The sequence below is a fragment of the Haliaeetus albicilla genome, chromosome 12 (genome assembly GCF_947461875.1).
Source record: "Haliaeetus albicilla chromosome 12, bHalAlb1.1, whole genome shotgun sequence".
Classification (NCBI taxonomy): Eukaryota; Metazoa; Chordata; class Aves; order Accipitriformes; family Accipitridae; genus Haliaeetus; species Haliaeetus albicilla.
Genome location: NC_091494.1, coordinates 26337847 through 26359561, shown reverse-complemented (window position 1 = coordinate 26359561; position 21715 = coordinate 26337847). Strand labels below are relative to the sequence as shown.

At 36.8% G+C, this 21715-nt stretch overlaps 1 protein-coding gene across 3 annotated transcripts in view; it reads right to left on the bottom strand.

The window, feature by feature from the left end:
- The window catches only part of MAP2K1 (mitogen-activated protein kinase kinase 1), a 41223-nt gene that overhangs the window by 14508 nt on the left and 5000 nt on the right, over positions 1 to 21715 (bottom strand). Inside the window, exons 1-5 of one of the 3 annotated variants that reach the window (XM_069798638.1) lie at positions 17574 to 17599; positions 8329 to 8539; positions 6079 to 6225; positions 2780 to 2857; positions 2196 to 2247 (exon numbers count right to left, since the gene is read on the bottom strand). In XM_069798638.1, the coding sequence (XP_069654739.1) occupies positions 2196 to 2247; positions 2780 to 2857; positions 6079 to 6225; positions 8329 to 8539; positions 17574 to 17584 (499 nt within the window). In that variant the 5' untranslated portion in view covers positions 17585 to 17599. Of the gene's footprint in view, positions 1 to 2195; positions 2248 to 2779; positions 2858 to 6078; positions 6226 to 8328; positions 8540 to 8786; positions 8843 to 17573; positions 17600 to 21715 lie in introns of those variants that run through there. The other 2 variants (XM_069798637.1, XM_069798639.1) reach the window with 2 other exon arrangements.

Genomic DNA, 21715 nt, shown 5'->3' with positions numbered 1-21715 from the left:
GAAAAAATAAAAATCACAATTTGTACATGGAATTTTACACTGCAGGGCATATTCAATCCAGTAACACTGAAAGCAGCGTAGAAGATGAACTGTTGTTGGTCCATGCACTTAAACTGTAATCTCTGAGGTAGCCAATGCTGTGAGGTTAAGCTGCACTTAAACAAGATCTGAAGGGCTTTACTTCGGATTTATCAGATTTACAGATTGTAAAACAACAACAAAAAATTGCTGTCTCAGCAGCCAGCAGAGCAAGAACAACTTAAAAAAAAACAAACAAGTAACCAACATGGTAACAAACCACCACTGTGGCTGAATTGAGAATTACAAGATACAAGAGTCACTCTTCCAGTATGCCCTAAAATAAGATGATCTCTCTCCCAGGAGTCTCCCTTATGCCCTGAAAAGAGACAAAAAACTTTGCAACTACCATCAGAAATCTTTACTGAGTCTACCTCCAGCCTCCTTTCTCCAGAAGAGAGCTGTATTTGATTGTTTAAAACAAACAAAAACCCAACAACACAAAACCCACCAAAACACAAAACCACAAAAAATCACCACCAAACAAACAAACAAAAATACCACAAAAACCCCACAAAACAAAAACATGTAATAAACAGTCTACTTCATGTGTAAGGTGATCCTACAACAGATTGTATGAACAAGGATTGCTGATTACTCTTTTCAGTCTGGCCAACAAATGTAAATTCAGACACATATTAATGTCTGATGAAGATGTTTTTATAATCTGAAGATTGATCTCACACACTACAAAACTCACTGAACAGCTGGTATGGTTTATACATACTGCATGATCACTGCAATGAATAGTGCCATTCAAACAAAACCACGAAATGCTCCATCTCCAGTCTTCAATTTACACTCATGTCAGGAATAATGGAATTTATTATTTTACCATATCAAGTGTAATTTTTGTTTAGTGGAACATGCAACAGATTAATGAAAGAGCTGGACTTTAAAAAGGGCAACTATAAGCCAAAAACAAGGCAGTGCATTTATTTTACAGTAAAGTAACTAAAGACCCTAGGAACGTAGAAACAACAATCTCATTTTACATAGCTTCACCATGGTTTTAAAATCATTCAAGTATAATAAAAGATGCAATTCTGCATGATAGAAGTCTATAAATAGCATGTGAATGTAAGGCTGGTAGAAATAGTGACTTTCTTTTAAAAGTTTTAATGGCAATAATGAGCGCTGAACCGTCAAATTAATTTTAGGTCACAGGTTTTAATTGTGAATCTCTCCAAAGATTTTGTTGTTACACTTAATAGATCTGTTACTATCAAAAGACTAGCAGTTGCGATGAAGAAATAGATACAGTGGGACAATGCTTTTCAATATAGTTCTCTTCATAGAGTTAATTATGCCATTACAAAACCCCACTCATAGGTATCTTAACTGTCTTCTCCTTCCTCATTCTCTCTGAGTACAGGAATGGAAACCACATGAAGAGCTTACCTCCATACTTGTCTCATTTCAAGTGCTGACATTTCTAAGAAAGGTACTGCCCACAACTATACTAGACAGCGTGTATCTTCACTGCAGCAACACTAGGCAATAGTTAATTTGGCCCAAGTGCCACTGCTGCAGGTAGAAATGTTTGAAAGCTTCTTCAATGCATAGCATTGCCTGAGACTATAGCCTCTGCTTCTGTACCTGTCTGTGCTTACCTAAAAGTTCATCATGTACTTTTTTGTGCTGAAAAAGCGTTCTTCTCTTCCCAGAAAATGCAGGAAGACTTATTTGGTATTGAAAGGAAATAGATATTAAATCACTCAGGTCCTTCAACATATTCCTATCTTCACTAAAAAGGGAGTACTTCTGGTCTCAAGTTAGACTCCCAGCTCTAGCACATACTCCCAACCAGCCAAGTCATTCTGGCAGCAAACAGTTTCAAACACATTCTGTGTGCACATATAATACAAGTATACCGCATTTAAGCATGGATTATAAACCCAGATAAACTGCAGTAAGATAGCAGAAGCTTAAGATACACGAGTCATAGTAAGAGATTTGGATGTAAAAAAAAAAAAGTTGCCTTACACTACCCAAGAAAACCCCTCTGAATCAGTCATATTGAACCATAAAGACTCAATCATAGAAAAAGCACAAAGCACATATTATAACTTGAATAAAAATTATATTCAAGAAGAGTTACAATGTAAAATTCTCACCTCTGTGCATTATTTTATGCTTTTCCCTCAGATATGTGAGTCCTTTTATTACCTAAAGACAAATAAAAGAAAATTTTAATTTATGAAACAGAAGAGATAATTGCATGCTTTGTCTGTACAAGACTTCCAGCTGAATGCAACAGAACAGAAATCCCCAAATGTAATCGCTGTAAATCAATATTTTATTTTAATTTGTACCTCCAGCTCAGACTAGAAAAAGTCAACCAAGCCCTTACTGGAAGTTTTGCATACAGAGCTTGTTGCACAATAGATATGAAAAGGTAAAGTTCAAAATTTTTAAATGAAGTGTTAATTCTGTTCTTATCCAGAAGCATCAGCTGATACAAAAGCAGAAAAATCACAGCAAACACAATAGAATGTGTTACTCATTCCAATGTCCTGAGCTACCAAATAATGACAGGTACAAAGACTGCTTTTTAAAAGAAAGCAACACATTAAAAATCTGGTACTATTTCTCTCTCCCACATCCTTCAGTCCTGAAATGGCAGCTTCCTGGATCTGGTATTACTGCACCAAGACACAAATGTACCCACTTCCAGCCTTTGAGAGCTATGAACACTTACCGCAATGCTAACTTTGCCCAGTATCTGCTCTGGAATTCTTCCAGCCTTTTTCAGTACTTGATCCAAGGAGCCACCATCCTAATAAGAAATGTTTGATTAGTCAAGCTTTAATCAAATTACTCTAAAACATTTTAAACAGGACTGTAGTCTGAAGCCTAAATTTGGTGAGGAGAAAAAAGCATTGCCTTTCATGTTTGAGATAACATTGTTATGGTGCATACCTGAAAAAAAAAAGAAAACCAAACCAAAAACACTCCTCAGTAGGAATTAGTCAGTTTTATGATTATTTTAAAGAAACATTTGGCCAGTAACAACATCCACTCAAATAAACACTTCACACAATGATCTTCCATACTAGCATTTCCATGGTTTTGATCTTGTTAAGGAAGTACTAGCCACAAACAGCTATCAACCAAGCATTAGGAGTTCTACAGATTTCTGTAACTTTCAGTCCAATGCAGTGATGTGCATTTTTTTTTTTCTTGTCACAGCCATCCCATGATACACTCTCCCCCTCCAAAGACAGGAAGAGGAAGAGTGAAGCAGCATAGAAGATTTTATGATCCTGATTATGGGGATGAAAATTTATGACACTGGAAAAGACAGAGTTCTCTTCCTGAACATAATGTGTGCTGCTAGTGGCACCCCATGATCATAACTAAACCCAGATCCCTGTTCCCCTCATCTCCCAGATGAGATCCTACACAGAGAAAGTTGGCCTCTGTTACATCTGTATATCCAGGGTGACTTCATCAACTTCCAAGGATGGAGGGTTGATTTGGCACAGCTCTCAAACCAAAATAGGAAGAAATCTTTTTAAACTTTCATGGTAAGTAAGAGCCTTGCTAATCTTATTGGGTTAAATAAATTGAATGCACGCACACACACACCCCCAGCAAAGTCAAATGTATTCTACTGTTGCCAAGAGCTTTTGAGAAGGAAAACTGTAAAAAAAAAATTATTTTTAGCAACTGATTCAACAATGCGCTTATGCATAAGTTCCAGATTCTCTAGAATAGAGACTATACAAACAAAGAAGGAATTAGAAAGTTAATTCTCAAATTAGAAAACAAATATCCTGTTGTCCGGATCAGCATTTGATATCTCCCAGTACTCAAGACAAAAATCCAACTTGAGAAAGTAATTGCCTTCTGCCTTAAACTATCCTTTTAAAGTTTTCATGCATGTAAAGAGAAAAGCTGGAATGCAAGGTTTTATTATTTGAGGACTAAAATCTAAAACTCTTAAGAGAAGGAAAGTATATAAATACTTATTCGATCATGTATTTTTGTAAAACACACCCACATATACCACACTTGATTAAAAATACACCAACAGAAAAAAGATGTCTATATAAATCTCTTGTATAACCAGCCTGCATTTCTGGACAGCTGTCTCTGCTGAGACACTAGTATATTAACAAAGATTTCACACAGAAAACAAAAAAACCACAAAAAACATTCCCCCCCACCCCGAGGACTACCTCAAATCCTGGAATAGGCTGAATACAATTCAATGGCCTAGTGTTCGCTGCAACCTTCAGTGTCTTTCAGGAGCAGACTCCAATCATTTTGCCTGTTGAATACCTGCTGCTAAGCAAAGTTATGCATTGATTTTGAATTTATGTACCTGAATTTATGTACCTAAAAATATAAAACACTCAAATCTTCAAGTTCCATGCCTTTTCCACCTCCAACTTTTTATTCGAATTCATACTTATGTTTCATAGCTCACTGCTAAAAATAAGAATTTTGACTGGCAGTAATTGAAAGAAAGATATGTTCAAAAAAGACAATGGATATTCTCATCTAATCTTTTATCCAAAAGGAGACCAAAAACTTCCACCTAATGATCCACATTAAGACAATAGCTTAATGGCATAATTAAGACTACAATTTAAATAATCTACCTTCTCTATTTCATATCTTATTGATCAATTGTTCTATGTGCAAAATCTTGTATCCAGTCTTAGACCAGATTCAGCACTTAAACACCAGATTTCATACTGCCTTCTCTTAAACTGAAGAGATGTCTACTGTCAGATATATTGTTCCCTGCTTAAGAACTTGGAAACCCTGATTGTTCCTGTTAATTTTCTCATTGACAAATAAATAGAGATTCTTTAGACCTTTTATTTCTACATGTAATTATATACCACCACCACCTCTCTTTTGGCATGAGTTACCATACACGCTCTTTTAGCGATTGCAGATGTGCACGCTTGTAACATTTAATAATGTATTCTGAAACAATGCCCAGTCATTTTTAACATCTATTTTCCTATTTTTCATTATTCTTTTCAATTTTGAGAGACTAACTTCTTTATAATTACCAACAGTCATTTGTTTTTTGGGGTATGCACACCTTCTATTTGGCTAGCACATGCTTAAAAATGGGATCATGATCACTTATTCCTAGGCAACCATCAATTTCTTCTAAAAATTTCCGTAATAGAAGACCAGAGAAGCATTAAAACAATCACATGTACTTCCCAGAAAAAATAATGTTTCTCTCCAAAGAAACATTTTTTTCAGGGGAAAAAAAAAATAAAAAGGTCTTCAGATTTACTGTATTCCATGTTGTTAAAAACATCCTCTACTAAGCAAGTGAGGCAAAAAATTTGAGTGACCTTTAATTACTGAAAATTTACGTTTAGTGTTTGGCTCCATACAGTCAGAGAAAAGCAAACAGATATCGAGAAGAATGTGTACTTTTCTATTAAAATGAAACACAGTTAAAAACATTTTTGGCATTAAAAAAGTTGTGTAAGATCCTTCTGGGCTTGTTCACTTCCTATGCACTATTCTTTATGTTTGCATTTTCTGTAAAATTTGAAAAAAAGGAGACAAAATACGGATTCATCTAATAAGAATAAACTAGATTTTCATTATCCTAGCTACTAAGGACTACACAGCTGTAGCGTCAGAGTGATGTGGTCCATTCTGGATAAAAACAAAACTAAACCCAAATCAGAACAAGTATCTAAGTAACAGAATTGGATAAATATTTTTTAAATTAAAAAAAAACAAAAACCAAAGAGGACCACAGATAAAGGAGAAACAATTGGGAGGCTACATGTGTACAGTTTTGACTTCTATAGAAGAGCAGATACTGGAGAAGGGGATAAAACAGATCATACCCATCCCAACTTCAGATTTGCAGAGTAAATCTGAAACACAGTATTTGATTCTTTATTCATGCAGAAAGGTCTACTTTGTTAACCTAAGTCCTGTTGACTTAGGTTTTGCATTAACGGTCTGTTAACAACTTCAAGCTAAAACAGATTTATATGTACTTACCATATGTTCCATGCAAATGCTGATTTCTCCATCACTGTAAAAAGCTCCATAAAAGCCCACTATGTATGGAGAGTTGCACTCGTGTAGAACTTGCAGCTCACGAATGATCTGGTTTCGAATAGCTGGCTTGATCTCTAGATGAATTAACTGTAAAAATAATCCACTCTCTATTATTTTCTTAGTTGCAAAGTGCCATTCAGAAGGAAGAGGTTGTTCAGAGAGGTTTTCAATACCTAGCTGGATAAGGCCCTGAGCAGCCTGCTCTGATCTCATACCTGAGACTGCTTTGAGCAGGAGTTTGGACTACATGACCTCCTGAGGCCCCTTCCAACCAGAATTATTCTATGACTTAACTGTAAAATAATCCATCCTTATTTTCTTAGTGGCAAAGGGAAAATACTACAATACAGCATGAGAAAGCTGAAACATCAACACCCATGAAAAGGTGGGATTTCCATCTCTTCTTTTCACAAAATACTTCTCTGTCAGAAACTTTTTATTCCAACACATTTTCTTCACTTATCTGGTTTTTATGGATAGTTCAGAAACTGAAGCTCTTTATGTCAAAGAAAAGCCATGAGCAAATGTCTTAAGGAAATCTGTCAAAGGTATACTGACTCAGAAACAGCTGCTGAAAAAATATCTGCACAGGTGTTTGTGAAGCATTAGTGGAAGTAATTTGAGGTTCAGCTCATTCAAAACTCCCCAAACTGAATCTAAATCTAAAGGCGAGATTACATAAAACATTTTTTCCACTAGACTGTTTATCTCATACAATACAAGAAGTGTATTTCTTTTGTGAAAGGGAAGATTAAGAGACATTATGAAAATGAGATTTTAGTGAATATATGAGAGGAAAAAATTGCAGTTCAGCTAACATCTTGGTTGCATCAAATATTAATGAATTGGGACAAAATTTCCTGTTAAACCCACAGTAGGTGGAAAAAGAAAATCCATTAAATTGATTTAGTTCAGGAAAACCTCAGTGATTTGTATGTATATTTCATAATTCCCACACCTCGGAAGTGAGCATTTTTCTTTGCTTCTCTCCAAACTGTCAGTGTACTGAGCATTGTTTATTCTTAAAATCAGTACATGCACATTTTCCTTTAGTTTTGCTGAAGATGACAGTGTACACTTCTTAAAAAAAGAAATACCTGAAGCCTTTCAACTTCTCAATTTAAAAAATGGAAATTTTCAGTGTAGTATAACAATGGGATCTGGGATTTGAGTGTGACCTGTGTTTTATCCTTCTCAAAGGCTAGGTTATGTTTCCCATGAACCACAGCAGCCAGCCTGCTATCTCACCCACTGCAGTACAACAGCATATGCCCTGACACACTGCCTTGTAACAAGTGCCACCTGTGCAAGGAACTTTGCTCCTGGAAGAAAGAGGCATGAGGTACCCAAACAGAAATAATCAGGCAGTATCAACAAGATGCATTTCCCTTACTGTATTGGTTCCCAGGGATATTGGGACATAGTGAAAGCTCCTCACATAAACAAAATGAGAATTAAGACATCAAGCTATTTCAGTTAAAAAACCCACTCGGTTCTCTTACAAACTAGGTCACAACTGCTATTGGTTGTAAAGCATAAAGCTGAATCACTGAAAAATACTCTCACCAGAAGGACAGGTACCTTTTTGGACAGAAGCCACCTGCACCCCACAATGAAACTATAAAACAGGAGATGTTACTGTACTCCAATGCATTCCCTCATTCTCAGTTTTTTGAGTATTTTCAGTATCATCCAGACACCCTTTTCTGGTCTGCAGCTGTGAAGGAAAATCTTAGGACAGGTGATATCTTTTCCATTCCTCTAAACTTATGGCCCAGAATACAGGATATGGTCACTTTTCCCTAACTGATATGTTTCAGTAACTTTTTAGGCCTTCTACTCATGAGTAAGTCTACTGCATTTTCTTTTAAAGATATATACCCAACTGAAAAGATCATATTTGTCAAAAAGCAGGGGAGGGGGCAGGGGAGAAGAAAGGGGGAATGAATGCCTACCCTTTCATTACTAACACATGGGACACTATTTCTGGAAAACTGGGAAGTTTAGGATAAGCAAGTGCAACCTTTCCTACTTTTTGAAACACATCAACTTCTCTGAAAGTTGGCATGAAATAGTCATTTTTTGTGTGTGTCAACACCACTTATTTCTCTAAATAAAATCACTGTATTTTATCAGAGACAACCTCCTTATTAAAAATCATCCCTAAGTTCCTATTTTTGAGGCACTCACCTTTCTTGCCATTATGAGACCAGAAGGCTTGTGAGATACTTTGAAGACCACACCACCATTTCCTGCTCCCAGCTCACTGATCTTCTCAAAGTCATCATCCTTCAGCTCTCCAACTTTTTGTTTCTGGGTAAGGAAAGCTTCAAGGCGCTTTCGTTGCTGTTCATCCAACTCTAGTTCTTCCAGCTTCTTCTGAAGTGCTTCCAAATTTGTCCTGTACAACAGAGAAAGAACAGCTCAATTATTAAGCTGTTTGAGCTCACCCAGTTGCAAGAGGAAGAGCAATAGAGAGCATTGATGTCAGAGATTAAATCTTCTACATTTTTGCACCTATATACATTATCTAGAACGATCCGACTTGTACAGTCATTCCCATGAGACACACACATATTGTCGGAACTCTGATTTAAGTAAACTGTTTTATTCCAGATCAAACAATGACAAACACAAACAGATGATACCCAGTTTCCCCATCTTTGAGGTTCTGTCCAAATTCATGCATGCTAAGTTTCACTACCTACAGGCGTGGCTTAATGACTCAGCATTTATGATCAGAGATCTCATGAATCACAGCATATCACTCCACACTATTTTTAGTTTCGCATTTTCAAGGACTGTGTTGTAATTTCCTACAGTTTGTCTAAATGTTTTATCTACTGATTTTCACATAACCATAACTAGTAATCCATTCAGAAGCTTCTTATTTAGATATCAGTAGAAAGTTATCAAGCACAGCCAAACAAACATGCATTAAAAACATGGCTACTGGAAACACAGAAGTCTCCTCCCCGCCGCCCCCCCCCAAGTTTAACTGAGGAAAAGAAAACAGCCCAAAGGTTTTAAGCTTACTTTTTCTTTTGTTTAAGGGCACATCTACTAGAAACCTAGGTTTAATGTCATTAAGCAATACAAAATAAAAATACAAAACTCTAAACAATAGTTAAATTTGGGACTACAGGGAGAAGTGCAGTTTCCCAGGAAGATTCTTTTTTAATAGCTTAACTTCAGATCCTATGAAAACACTTATTCCAGTAATATGACAACTTAAAAACTCATTTAAAATTTCCCGCGTCTAACTGCAACAATAAGCTGCTGCAAGAGTAAATACTTAACAGCAAATATCTATTTTGCTTAGCTAAATTTAATGCAATGTTCCAGTGAATACAGTGTTGCTACAATGAAAAACTTTAGGAACAGAATCTACTTCTTTAGAGTCTAAACCACTTCCCATTAAAAAAAAATAAATTAAATTTCACCAATAATCAGGAAAACTATTTCTATTCATTACTTCATAAAATGTCCACTTTCAAAACATGCTGTACAAGAGACATTCTCTGAATGCCCAGTAAGGTGTTGGTCAGTTGAGAAGATACAAGGTTGATTCTCCAAGCAGCAATGACAAATAAGCCCCAGACTCAATAGAAAGAGAGAATTATAGGATGAAACCCTCAACTCATTCATTAGAGAGCCTGCACTTCCAGGCAGGGTAACAATCTTGGTTTGACCGTACGTAAGGTTTAATTAAGGCAAATAAAAATAATATAAATATTCACAGCTCTTCCTTACGACACAATCACTCTGAAAGTTTAAGTGATAACACACTCCTACTTCATTTATCAATTTAAATATGTTAGGATGCAATTGCTAAGCTAACTTAGGAAGTGATAATGCTTAGAAGAACTAAATAGAGGAAACAGAATGAGACCTTTGATGGAAAGGGGAGTTCTGTTCAGTCTGTTATTTTGACATTTTAACAGTCCAAGCATAAGATCACCAGGCAACACTTGCGAGCAAGTTTCACAAAATACGCACTCTGGGGAAATACAATTTGGCAATGCTGCTCAAAACCAGAACAGTCTTACACAGTAAATTTTGATGTACTTACTGTATGGTGGTTATACTACCATAACTGTCTCTATACTTGATTTTCAGGCTATCCTACAAAGAGGCACATACTCTTATTTCTGTCCTTGTACCATGCTTTATACCAGTATAATCATACTGGAATATAATCCTACAACAAATATCCTAGAGTATCCATGATGAGAAATTTCCCTATGTAGATAAGCATGACTTACGGGAACATTCAAGTTAATCTGATTCACATACTCTGTTTTAAAGATGAACCATTAAGAGACATTTTTGAAATCTAATTTCTAAAATGCAAAACAGAAAGCAGATTAATCAGCGAATTATTTTTTTCCCCGTCAAATGGGCCCAACAAAGCAAACAAATCCCAGCCTGAACTCAAAGTAAAGTGTGTCTCTTCTAGATCACAACTGAACTAGCTCTTCTTACACTATGATCCCAAGATAAAAATAGGAGCAAAGTTAAGCCCCCCTTACTTTCCTACAATAAACTCCAGAACAATGAATGCAGGATGCAAACTCTATATTTTACCCTAGAAGATTACTGTTGAGAGAAGACAGACTTCATGGTTTTCAACGAAGTTACACTAGCAAATCCTGCCAGTATGGCACTCTGATACACTCTGCACAACAGACTGCCTGCAGTCAGCGAGGAGGTAAAGTGCTCTGGTTGGTGACTTGCGAGGCCAGGAATGCGCTGCTTGCTTGCTCAGGTCATTTGCTGTTGTAGCAGGCTTGAACAGCAGCAAACTTTCTACACACATTTGACAGATACATAAAAATCAGTGGTTTTTCATTGAGCAGTATGTTAAACATTGGTATTTTTAGAAAGTACAGATTATTTTTTATTCTATAAAACCCTACACAACTAGCAGAAATGGAGAACAGAGATCCCTCGTATTTTTGGGGCCACTTAACAAGATAGTATCCTTCAAATATTTCTTTATATTAGAAGCAGAGCAACTTCATAGTTCACATTCAGTCACTAAAAATTAACAACTTCATAGTGCCTTTTACCTGCTTTTACCCTGTGCTTATATCAAAATCATGACTGCCCAGAAAATATGGCCTACAAAGCATATTCAATTAATGAGGCAGTTTTATTGGATGCGACTTTTGCAGAGACAGATCTATTACTCTGTATCACTGCTTTAAAGAAGTCAGGACCACAGAGACAAGAGCTCAGCATTCACTACCTGGATATTATCTTTCAAAAGAAGCCAAGACAATTTAGACTATACAACAGAATTTAAAGGAACATCCAAATAACAGCAACAGTTTTGTTGAATTAAGTTAAACATCTCTGAAATACAAACATACCAAGCTCCTAAACATAGTATTTCAATATTAAATGCCCTTTTGATACACAGGGCCAGATTTTCAGAGGAGCTCAGCAAGCAACACCTTTAGCTCTCTGAAGTCTGCATATGGACTTAATGCCAAAATGGAACCAAACTCTCCTCCCCAAAAAATCTGTCCTTAACAGGAAATTTCATTTTCCTTCACAAAATCTGGTCCAGTAAGCCACAGCAACAAATGACCTTTATTTATAAGCTTTGAAAAGGAACTTGCTGTCATTTTAGGGATTACTGAAGAAGGTAGGGCTGCTCGCTTGGAAAAATAAAGAAACTGGAGACACAGAAACAGGATGCAACAAGGCTTTTCTTGCTCTGTTTTGAAGAAAACAGCTATTCAGTTCTTCTCTGAAGCAGAAGGAGTTTTCTGGGTTTGGAGACAACACAGAGATGTTTGAGCAGATGACTTGGAGCAGACAAAATGTTAGTGTGATGAAACAAAACACACTGTCACGCTGATGTTTTAGTAACAAAAAACTTGCTAGGATAGCATTTATCACATCTATGTTAGTCTAATGTACATCTGTATAAACTTTTTTTTTTTTTACATAGCTCATTTCAATCTCAATAAACTTGGCATTCACTTAAAATACAGGCATTTCCTTGCTTGAAAGTATAAATTTTTGTTGGGGTCCTTGTTCAAACACTAGTCAGAAGATTCCAAAGGCTCTCATACATGGAAATGTATTGGCCCCATAAATCTCAGCACATCAGGTTTCTCCCTCTAGCATGTGGCCACCAACAAAATCACCAGAAATGTTCTAAGCCCTAACAATCAAACTTTCATTACTTGCAGTGACATGCAAGACAATGACAGCAACGAAGTTCTCAGATCTCACTTGAATTTTTCAGGACCAATTCTCTAACTGTAAAGTAAATTAATCTGAAGAATTTTTGTGAAAGATATTAACCCAATAAATGCATTGTCAGAACTACTATTCAGAATGTAACTATAAGTAACATTTCCAGTTAGTTCTATGATAATTGAATGACAGACATCAGGACAGAATTGATTTTTTTTTTTTCATTCTGGTCCTTTTCTTGAAGCACTAAATATTAATCAATTTAAAAAGTAAATAGATAAATTTAAAAGAGTATTTCTGTCACCACAATTGGTGGTGGTAATCTACTCTCAGTATTTCTAGGAGGCAGGGCTCTGGTAGTTTCAGTTTTGAACTCAAACTACTATAAGAATACTATCCCCTGACCAGTAACTATGACTGTTATCTGGACCCTTACCATATAAAAGCATCACAGCCAAGTTGCAGTGCAAAGTACATACAGTAACAGGCAGGTAAGTAAATCATTGCATATAAAGTTTTACAAATTAAACTAAACCAACACATAAAAAAATCCAGAAGAGGGAATACTTAAGTCAGTTCATCACTAGAACACCATGAAAATGTTAAGGAAGCTCTCGTAACTAAAAGTAGCAGCATGCTAGTGTGCTAATGCCTGCCTCCAGAAGGAGCACTAGTAGTTACTTAATCTTATATAAAACTTTTATTCAGAGACAAAGATTCCTATTAAAATTCATCACCATTACCTGCTGCAGTCTTAGAGTTGTTTTTTCACTGTCAAAGCCTTTGCCAGAGTTCCGTCAAAGCAGGAAATCATCAAATCACCTCAGTGCTTCACTGTTCCAAGCACTACTCTAAAGCAATAGGTTATCATTTAATTTACTGCTATCAGTTTTAAAGCCAAGCACATACTAAACATACTGCACTAGGGAAAGAATCCAGCTTTCGTAACGTGATCATCTGAATGAAGCCACAGGGAGGTCAGTGCTGTTTTCTCCATTCGTTAAAGAAACAGTGTAATTTCACAGAACACTATCAATAAATATATTCTTACTCAGCCAGCAGAAATGGATAAATATGCTGTATAGCTAGCAGACAATACCACTGTAGAAAGTGTAGTGTCTTAACCACTGGACTTCAGATGCAATTATTACAAGCTCTCTCTCTTCCAGACTAAGTGGAAAGTTGGAAAAAAAAAACCCCAAAAAACACTCAGGGCAAGTTTTTGGGGGAGTCATTTGTTTGTTTCCCCCCTTCAAGTGCAGCACCAGATACCAGGTGCGCTGGATGGGGAATTATTTCCACCCATACTTGATCAGATAGGATCCTTCCTAATAAGTCAACATTACTTCTTCCTTTTTGTACTCAAGGAAGTATGCTGACAGCGCAGTGTCCTCCCCCTAGTCACATGGCACTTCTGTAACCTCAAAAGTTTAAAAAGAAAGTAGAATCAGAATGCGGTCTCCTACCAAATACACACAGCCACACCCCACCTCCCCACAAAACAATGACCCTCCAATGTGTGTGGAGAAACTTCACCTCTATTACTGTCAATATAGACTTCGCAAAATCCAAAATCCCCATTTTAGAGGCCAGAAGACAAGTGCAATCTGACATCCTGGCGCAATCCACATCCACCCCTTCTGCAGCCAGTTTGTGGAATATCACAGAAGTAAGAAAGGTTTTCTGAAGAGAATCACAGCATGGGATACTGGCAGCTTTTCAGACTCAATGCCACCTCACCTGTATGGAAGCTCATCTAAGACCTTCAGAACTGTCTCATCTATCCCAGTACCTCACGTTCCTGACAATGGCTAAAAGTGGATGCTTAGGGGAAAAAAAAAAAAAAAGAATACCAGCTGTCAAACAACAACAAAAGAAAGTCAGTGCACAGCAACACCTCTAGTTACTGCTGGACTAAATGTTCTGTTCTCTGCTTCCCAGAGATGCACATGGTCTTATCCACAAACTCCTGAATGGACAAGATATGTCACAAATACCATCACTTCACCAGGTTACCAGGTCACTTTTTGAGCCTATCATACTGTTCCCTTAAAGCTTGGTTGTAGTTTTTTTTCAGACTAACTTTCTTTAAGCATCAAAACCCCCATGATTTATAACCACTGTAAACATGTGCATATCATACACAGGTCGGCACTGTAGGTATGTATTAGTGAGTTAGGGGGATACCGAGCAAACCTACATTTCCTACGTGCAGGTTGGGCAGGGAGGAATAACAAATTCTGCAGACTGCTCTCACCCTGTACACAAAGACAGGCAGAAGGCAAGAAGAGACTTCTCGGTTCATGCTTTTGGGGGCAGCCACCCCAGCACTGAAGAAAGCACTCCTGGAAGAGATGCATTAACATTTTATAGCATACTTGCTCTCTTTGAACCAGTAATGAGAAAAGTGCTGCCTTTAGTCTGCTAGTAGATAATATAACAAAAACAGAAAATAAATCCTTATTCTTAATTCATACTAGTAATACTCCAAATTCTTAAGAATTTTTTTTTTTTAATTCACATTAGTGATAAGTTAATCATATACTCAACCCTAAAGGCTACATTAAAGCTGTACTCAACTCTGAAGTCTACTTTTGAGAGAGAAGAAAAAAATGTGGTGGAAGAAAAAAGAAAGCCTGACACAGTCTTTAACAGTAATTTGTCAAATAGTTGTTCAAAGTTATTACTATCAGTTTTGCAAGCTGAACAATTAGTATGAGTGAAAGCATAAAGAAGTACATTCACTTTCAGATCTACTGTCACATGAGGATACAGGCTTGGGGGTTGTTTTCCAGAACAGTGACAGTAATGCTTTCCCCAAGCCTACACAACAGTCAATTTAGGGAAGAAAGTAGGCAGTTCACTACATAATTTCCATGAACAACCTCAATCAGGGAGCTGAAATAAAGTATTAGGAACATGAAGACATTCTGTGGTTTTGAAAAGACAGTCTACTATTTTGCATGACTGTGCCAAACCCAGGCAATAAGACAAATTTTTATTTAACTTTTCCTTTAACAAAGAACAGTTCACAAAGTAACATGGAAGATAAAAGTAATTACAGTAGTCTCATAGCTTACTGCACAGGTGTCTATGTCTGGGCTAGCTCCAGTGCAGCCTCATAAAACTTGCAGTTAAAACAACAACTCAAAAAGATCCAAACTTGCTATGAGGGCAAAGGAGTCTCATTTTGGAAAAATACACTGGTTTTCGCTTCCTGCTTATTTTCAGTTCTTGCAACACATTAGAGGTCCTTCATAAATTACCCTTACCATTAGGTGGGATATATGATTGCCCAATACACCTGCTCATTTCTAGCATAAATTTTAACATCTGAAAATACCATGCCACTTTCACAATGCAACAGACATGGCAGGACATATTTGGAGGTTTAATACTGCCAGAAAAAAAATCACCCAGTAAGAATAAGAGGCAGACAATGTGATTAAAAATCTATTTCTTAGTAAAAGGTATGTAAAACAAAACTATTAGAAAAGTATTGTTCTGTCAAAAAAAGTATCCTGCTAGACTAATTCAATGTTCTCATTTTTCTAAAGCTGAAAGGCATGTATTTTAAAGAAGAAAATATGCAATATGACTTCAAGTCTCCTGTTGAGTCTGCAAACAATGGGACAACTTAACTTCAAAAACTCCTTATAGGCTGAGCTGTTGGGTAAGAATCTTTGCTTTAAGCTTCCTCCCTCTTCTGCTTTAGCCTAACTAAGAACTACCCCATTAAACATTTCAGACTATTTTTTCTTAAATAATCTGAAGCATGCCAAATAACATGTTTGAATTGAAGACAGAGTTCACCAAAGAGAATAAAGCCACAGATGGAGCAGTGGCACAAGTGGACAGATATCAGATTCATGCCCTGGGTGCCTCTTCCTACCCGACTTTTTTGCAGCTGTTCCCAGTTACAGCCCTTTATCCTGGGTGGCAGCAGTAGCTGCCAGCAAGGCTCAGGCATCCCTTTCACATATTAACTCTGTGGTTAAACAATGCAACTGGTGGTTTTGGGTCTGTCCCGTCCCGTCCCATCCCGCCCCCGCCCCCCCCCCCAGTTAAAAGGCTTCCTCAGGACTTACTGTAGCATTGAATTCAAAGTTTGCCCAAAATAAGCTTTGCCATCTCAAATAAAGAAATTCAAGAGCCGAATCTTCAGAACGAGAAATCCAAGTTCTTAATCTCCGTTTCATAAATATCTGTGCACCTACCACTGATTTCTCCTAGCCAGCAATACACACAATCAGACCAAAAGAACCATAGGGCAATTAACACTGCCTTTTTCTGTCCATAAGAAACTTACTTATCAGGTATTTAAAACACAACACAGAGGATGAATACAAGTCATAAAATTCTGATCATCAGCCGACACATACATATAACAGAAGTCCTGGGTTTCCATTGGTTTGTGTCTCTGAACTGTGAGTTAATTTAATGACAAAAACAAGAGATAATATGTGCAATAGTATGGTAACAGTATCTTCACAACTCCCTTATGTGGTAGATACACAGCCTTTGAGAGATGCTACAATAATAAAAAAGATGAAATTACAGTATCGGTTTACAAGGCCCATGAAAAAGCCATCATTAGAATCGAGATGCCTTCTGTGCAAGAGCTGAGCGAAGAGCACAGAAGCACAAACTTCATCAAAAGCTGCAGTTAACACATCAGGCACCGGGAAGGAAAATTGCCAGAATGTACAGATGCAAATATACAAATAAATCCTGTAACTGGGATTCAGAGAAAGCCATGGATGGAAGGCTTAGATCCTTGCCTATATTTCAAATGGATGCATTGCATAACACTGAACATTTGCCAGTATAGCCATTTAGTGGAAGAAATCAGTAATTTTTACTTCATATATGTATAGACTGTACCAACACATATAAAAATATTCACATATAAATATACACACATATCTATATCCAGACAGAATATTTCACCCCCAAAATGCATTCTGTTTGTTGTATTTGCTACATTAAATTTGCTGGCTCATCTTCCCAACCACACTAAAAAAAGTTCTAGAAAAACATAGAACAATGCTGAGTTGTAAAAAACACTGAAAGAAAGAAGAGTTGCCAGGAAGTTTCAACAGTTTGTTTTAAAAACCTGTAAGTAGATTTTTAGAAGACAATTGTTAAGAATCACACACTGCTGGAATATCTCTGTCCTAGTTCTCAGGCTGTAAAGTAAAATAATCTGTTTCCGTTCTTACTCCTTTTGCATGTGTCACCCAGTCACGGACACTACTTGATATACTTCCTTCTGTGGATGCCTGGGAGGCAACTGAATTCAGGTGAAAGACCACAGTGGGTAGAAGTTCTGCTGGAATTCACCCTCCTCTTGTTCAGACAAGAATCAGGATGACAACAGCTTCTCAACAGATGCTTGCAAAAAGATTCTGAGCAGTGAATTAGTCTTTCCCAGTTGTTCAATTCCTGTGGGCACTAACTGGCAGAAAGCCTTGCACATTTGTTCCAAAGTATAATCAAGACTTTGTCTAAGTAATATTGAACATATATCAAATCAGAAATAATCCAATTACTAATTTCTAGCAACACATTAGTAAGTCTTCAGAAAAAAAACACTCCATTGCTTCCTTGAAAAAAAAAAAGGTAATTAAAAAGTCTTTGGAAGAAAGAACCTGCTCCCCCGAAGTTCAGCAAGCTAGACACCTATGTTGCCAACTAACATTGCTTCCTCAAAGAGACATTTTTGTGTTTTGGCAGTGGAATCTGTACACTTTATAAAGCTCAGTCAATCCCCAGGGCAATGATGGGAGAACAAATGCAGCTGTAAAAAGGGTAACAGGAAAGAAGAGGCAGGGGGAAGCTTTTTTACTGGAACATTTAGACCTTAATAATTTAAAGGGAACATCTAGGTTTACCATACATAAAAGAAAATTCCTTCCTCAGTTCATTTCAGAATGTTTCTCCTGTATACACTGAAATATTTAGTCAATACCCACTCAAATAACAGGCTAATGTATTTCCCATCTCATGTAAATTCCCCACAATTTTCATGTTGGGCTTTTGGCTTTAGGTTGGTTTTGGGTTTTTTTAAGCTAGTGCTCAAGCAAAGACCCTTTGCCCAGATTAGAACAGTAGCACTGCTGTTATGTCAAATAAATAACTACATATTGGGTTTACCTAGTCCCTTTGAATCCTTTGGAGGTTTTTTTAAGCCTTCTTTGACTACTAGATAACATTGGAAGGTCTCAGAGGTAATCTGTTCCTCTTGAGACAAAGATCTGAAACTATTCAATTAAAAGACGTGCTACTCGGAAATTGTTGTAATTACTGAATTTCAACGTATCTCAATAGTACCTCTCAGGCTCTGAGTACACTGTCACTTAATCCTGCAAAAGCCTGGGCTCTTGCCAAAGGAGGTGACTCTGCCTCATTCGGTCCCTAGCCATTCATTCCTAAATAACCAATTCAGGTAACAGATCCATTCAAAAATTAACTAAGAAATACTGCAAATTTTCAAACAGATTATTTCCCTGATTAAGTTCACCATGCGACTAGATCAATGCTGCTGTGAGCACAAGAAGATAGCCCTCTGAAAACTAATCTGGGCTTCTTTGGTGGGTAAATTCTCAGTCAGATCAGCATCCACATCTGACTCACTGTAAGATTTGATAAAAAAAGATAAGCATAAGGAAGACAAGGGCACAGTAAGGAGAGGACTTCTTCAGAAGCAACAGGATCTTGCACGTGCTTAATTGTGAAATCACACCTTTGCAACCATCTACAGAATTGGTGCTGTAAGGGACAGAAAAGGAAAAGCAGCTAGATCCATATTTACAGCCCGCACTTCCCTTACCTTTCATCTCACTGGAACGTAACATTTATTTTTACACCCAGTTTTTATTTAACTCTCCTAAATTGATTTATGCTTTTGGAACAAAGACAACATCATAATAACTAAAGAATGCCTCCATTACTGTCATTATATTTAAGTGTAAGTACATAACCAGACTTGGTATTTACTGTTACCTCAGTGTTAAGCATCTTAAAATCTTTCCTACATCCATAATTGTAAACTAAAAGCTGCCTATCAAGTAAGAACAGCACAGGTTGATTTGCCACTTTCATTAATTTCTGTACTAGGTGTGTGTGCTTACTTAGCTGTAAGTTTTTTTTCAGTACATGCATCCAGTAATAATACAAAGAGTTAGTAAGGCGATGCAGGCTCTTACTTTCCACTATTTTGTTACAACAGATCACATGTTTATTAGCTTAGGTATTATTAAAATGCTATTTCTAATCCAATGAAGGACTATGCACAGGCTCATACACATTTAAAGAGAATGCTATGAATATGGTTTAATCTAAATTTGGAAGATTTAGTGAATAACAAAAGGCTCACAGTGTTCTTGGAATTATGTAGCATTTATTATTGCCTGCCTAAAATTTGTTCTCTCATACCACATGTATTTATAAGCCTGGTTAATCCTTCATTAGTAGGAGATGAAAAAAAAGAAGTTTCTGCTTTTTTTTTTTACTTAAAAATGTTTACAAGGTTGCAGTAATTCCACATACACATTCAATGCAACTGCAATCCAGCCAGATCAGTCATTAAATTCCAGGACCTAATCTTCCAGAACTCTACACACACAAAGTTCCCTGAAGTCAAAGGGATTCCAAAGAGCAGCTGCCCCTCCTCAGAGACGTTTTGGTTTTAAAAACAAACACCCCCACCAAAGGCAGAAGTGAACCAGCAAGCATTAGAATTAACTCCTCCATGAAAATCTTCCTTCCATTTCATCTAAACTCACATCCAAGAAAACCGACCAAAAAAAAAATCTACTCCACAGATGACAAATCCTTTTGGAATAAAGCCTACTGGGCAACAGCCCACTGGTTCTGCTGCCCCCCTCATGCCACTCCATTTTACAATGCAAGCTTAAAGACCAAAAAACTCAAACCAAAACAAATAAAACCCACACTACAGATGATAGGAGACAATCTTTCTACTCCTACAAAGCCCAAAGTGAAGTTCCCTTGAGAAAGATAGTGAAAAACATGAACATTGCAAGATGCATAGCTAGTAAGCAAAGCAACTATTTATTTTGCAAATTGTAATACAAATTGAAGTTCAAACCAGTTTTGCATAATTCCCAAATTCTTCTTTAGCTGTCAAATACAGGCAGTTGTACTCAGAGGTCATGCCAGCTATTCAGGAGCTTCCTTAAATGCATGACCTTAAATGCAATTTAAACAGAATAAACAGCAAGAAGCAACAGGAAAAAGCTGACTAATTAATACTGCAGTTTTTAACCTACGATTGGATGACTGACAAAATCAATTTCTACGAAATTACTCTGATTTGAACAGTTCTAAGGCACAGATGTACTACAGTTAAGACTAAAAAAGAGAAAACCCAGAACTGGTCATCATGGATGTAAGCACCACCGATAACAACAGCACCATGCCTGATGGCCTGTTTTCGCTCACAGCTGTCTTTGGACTTTCTTTCAGGCCACGTCCTTTAAAGAAATACAGTTACTAAGGTGGTAAAGACCTACAGACACTACCTTCTGAAATTCCTCTCAAAGACCTAGTTCTTTACAGCATATTAAAGATGCAAATTCCATGTTCTACATTTTTCTTTACATATTCACCCAATTAAACACAAAACTGAAGTGTTCTTTCATACTGTCCTTAGTTCTCCTCGCCAAGAATATCATCTTACTCTGCTCATTCTACCTCATATTATACCTTGCTATGTCACATCTGAGATTTGCTTGGCCCTGTCTTCCCAGAGCAGAGATCATACCTTAGGCTTGATTTGAGAGATACCAGTTGTTGCTATAACACTTATGCAGTCTGTACATTTTTGGAATTCTCTAAACAGATGTTAAAAAAAAAAAGACATTTCAATCCCAACCACCTTTTCAATGTGAATGCTTACACAACACAAAAAAAAAAGTCAGTGGCACTCAAAAAAATTTGCTTTCATTTTTATATTCAGAGTCCCAGGCACTTCTGGAAGGTTCAAGTTATAACAGAGACAGGGAAGTTGTCTTTTACTCAGTCAAGGTAAAAAGTAAGGCTTTAGAGCAGTTAGTTTGTAGATATCCAAATGTAACTGATGTACAGGAAAAGTAATCACAAAGGGACTCTTCTATAATTAGAAGTCTTAAGCAGTGACAAACATTAATACACATTCTTAACTGCAGCAGTAATCTCTTCCATGACAGACAAATGAACTAAAAAAAAATAATTATAGTGCTAATTTGGTGGCTTATTGGATTGTTGTGCTCTATGACAAAATATGTTGTATTGACTATTTAACTTTTTCAGGTAAGCACTTTTAAAATAGGCTGTGAATATAGTCTACATTATTTGCCAA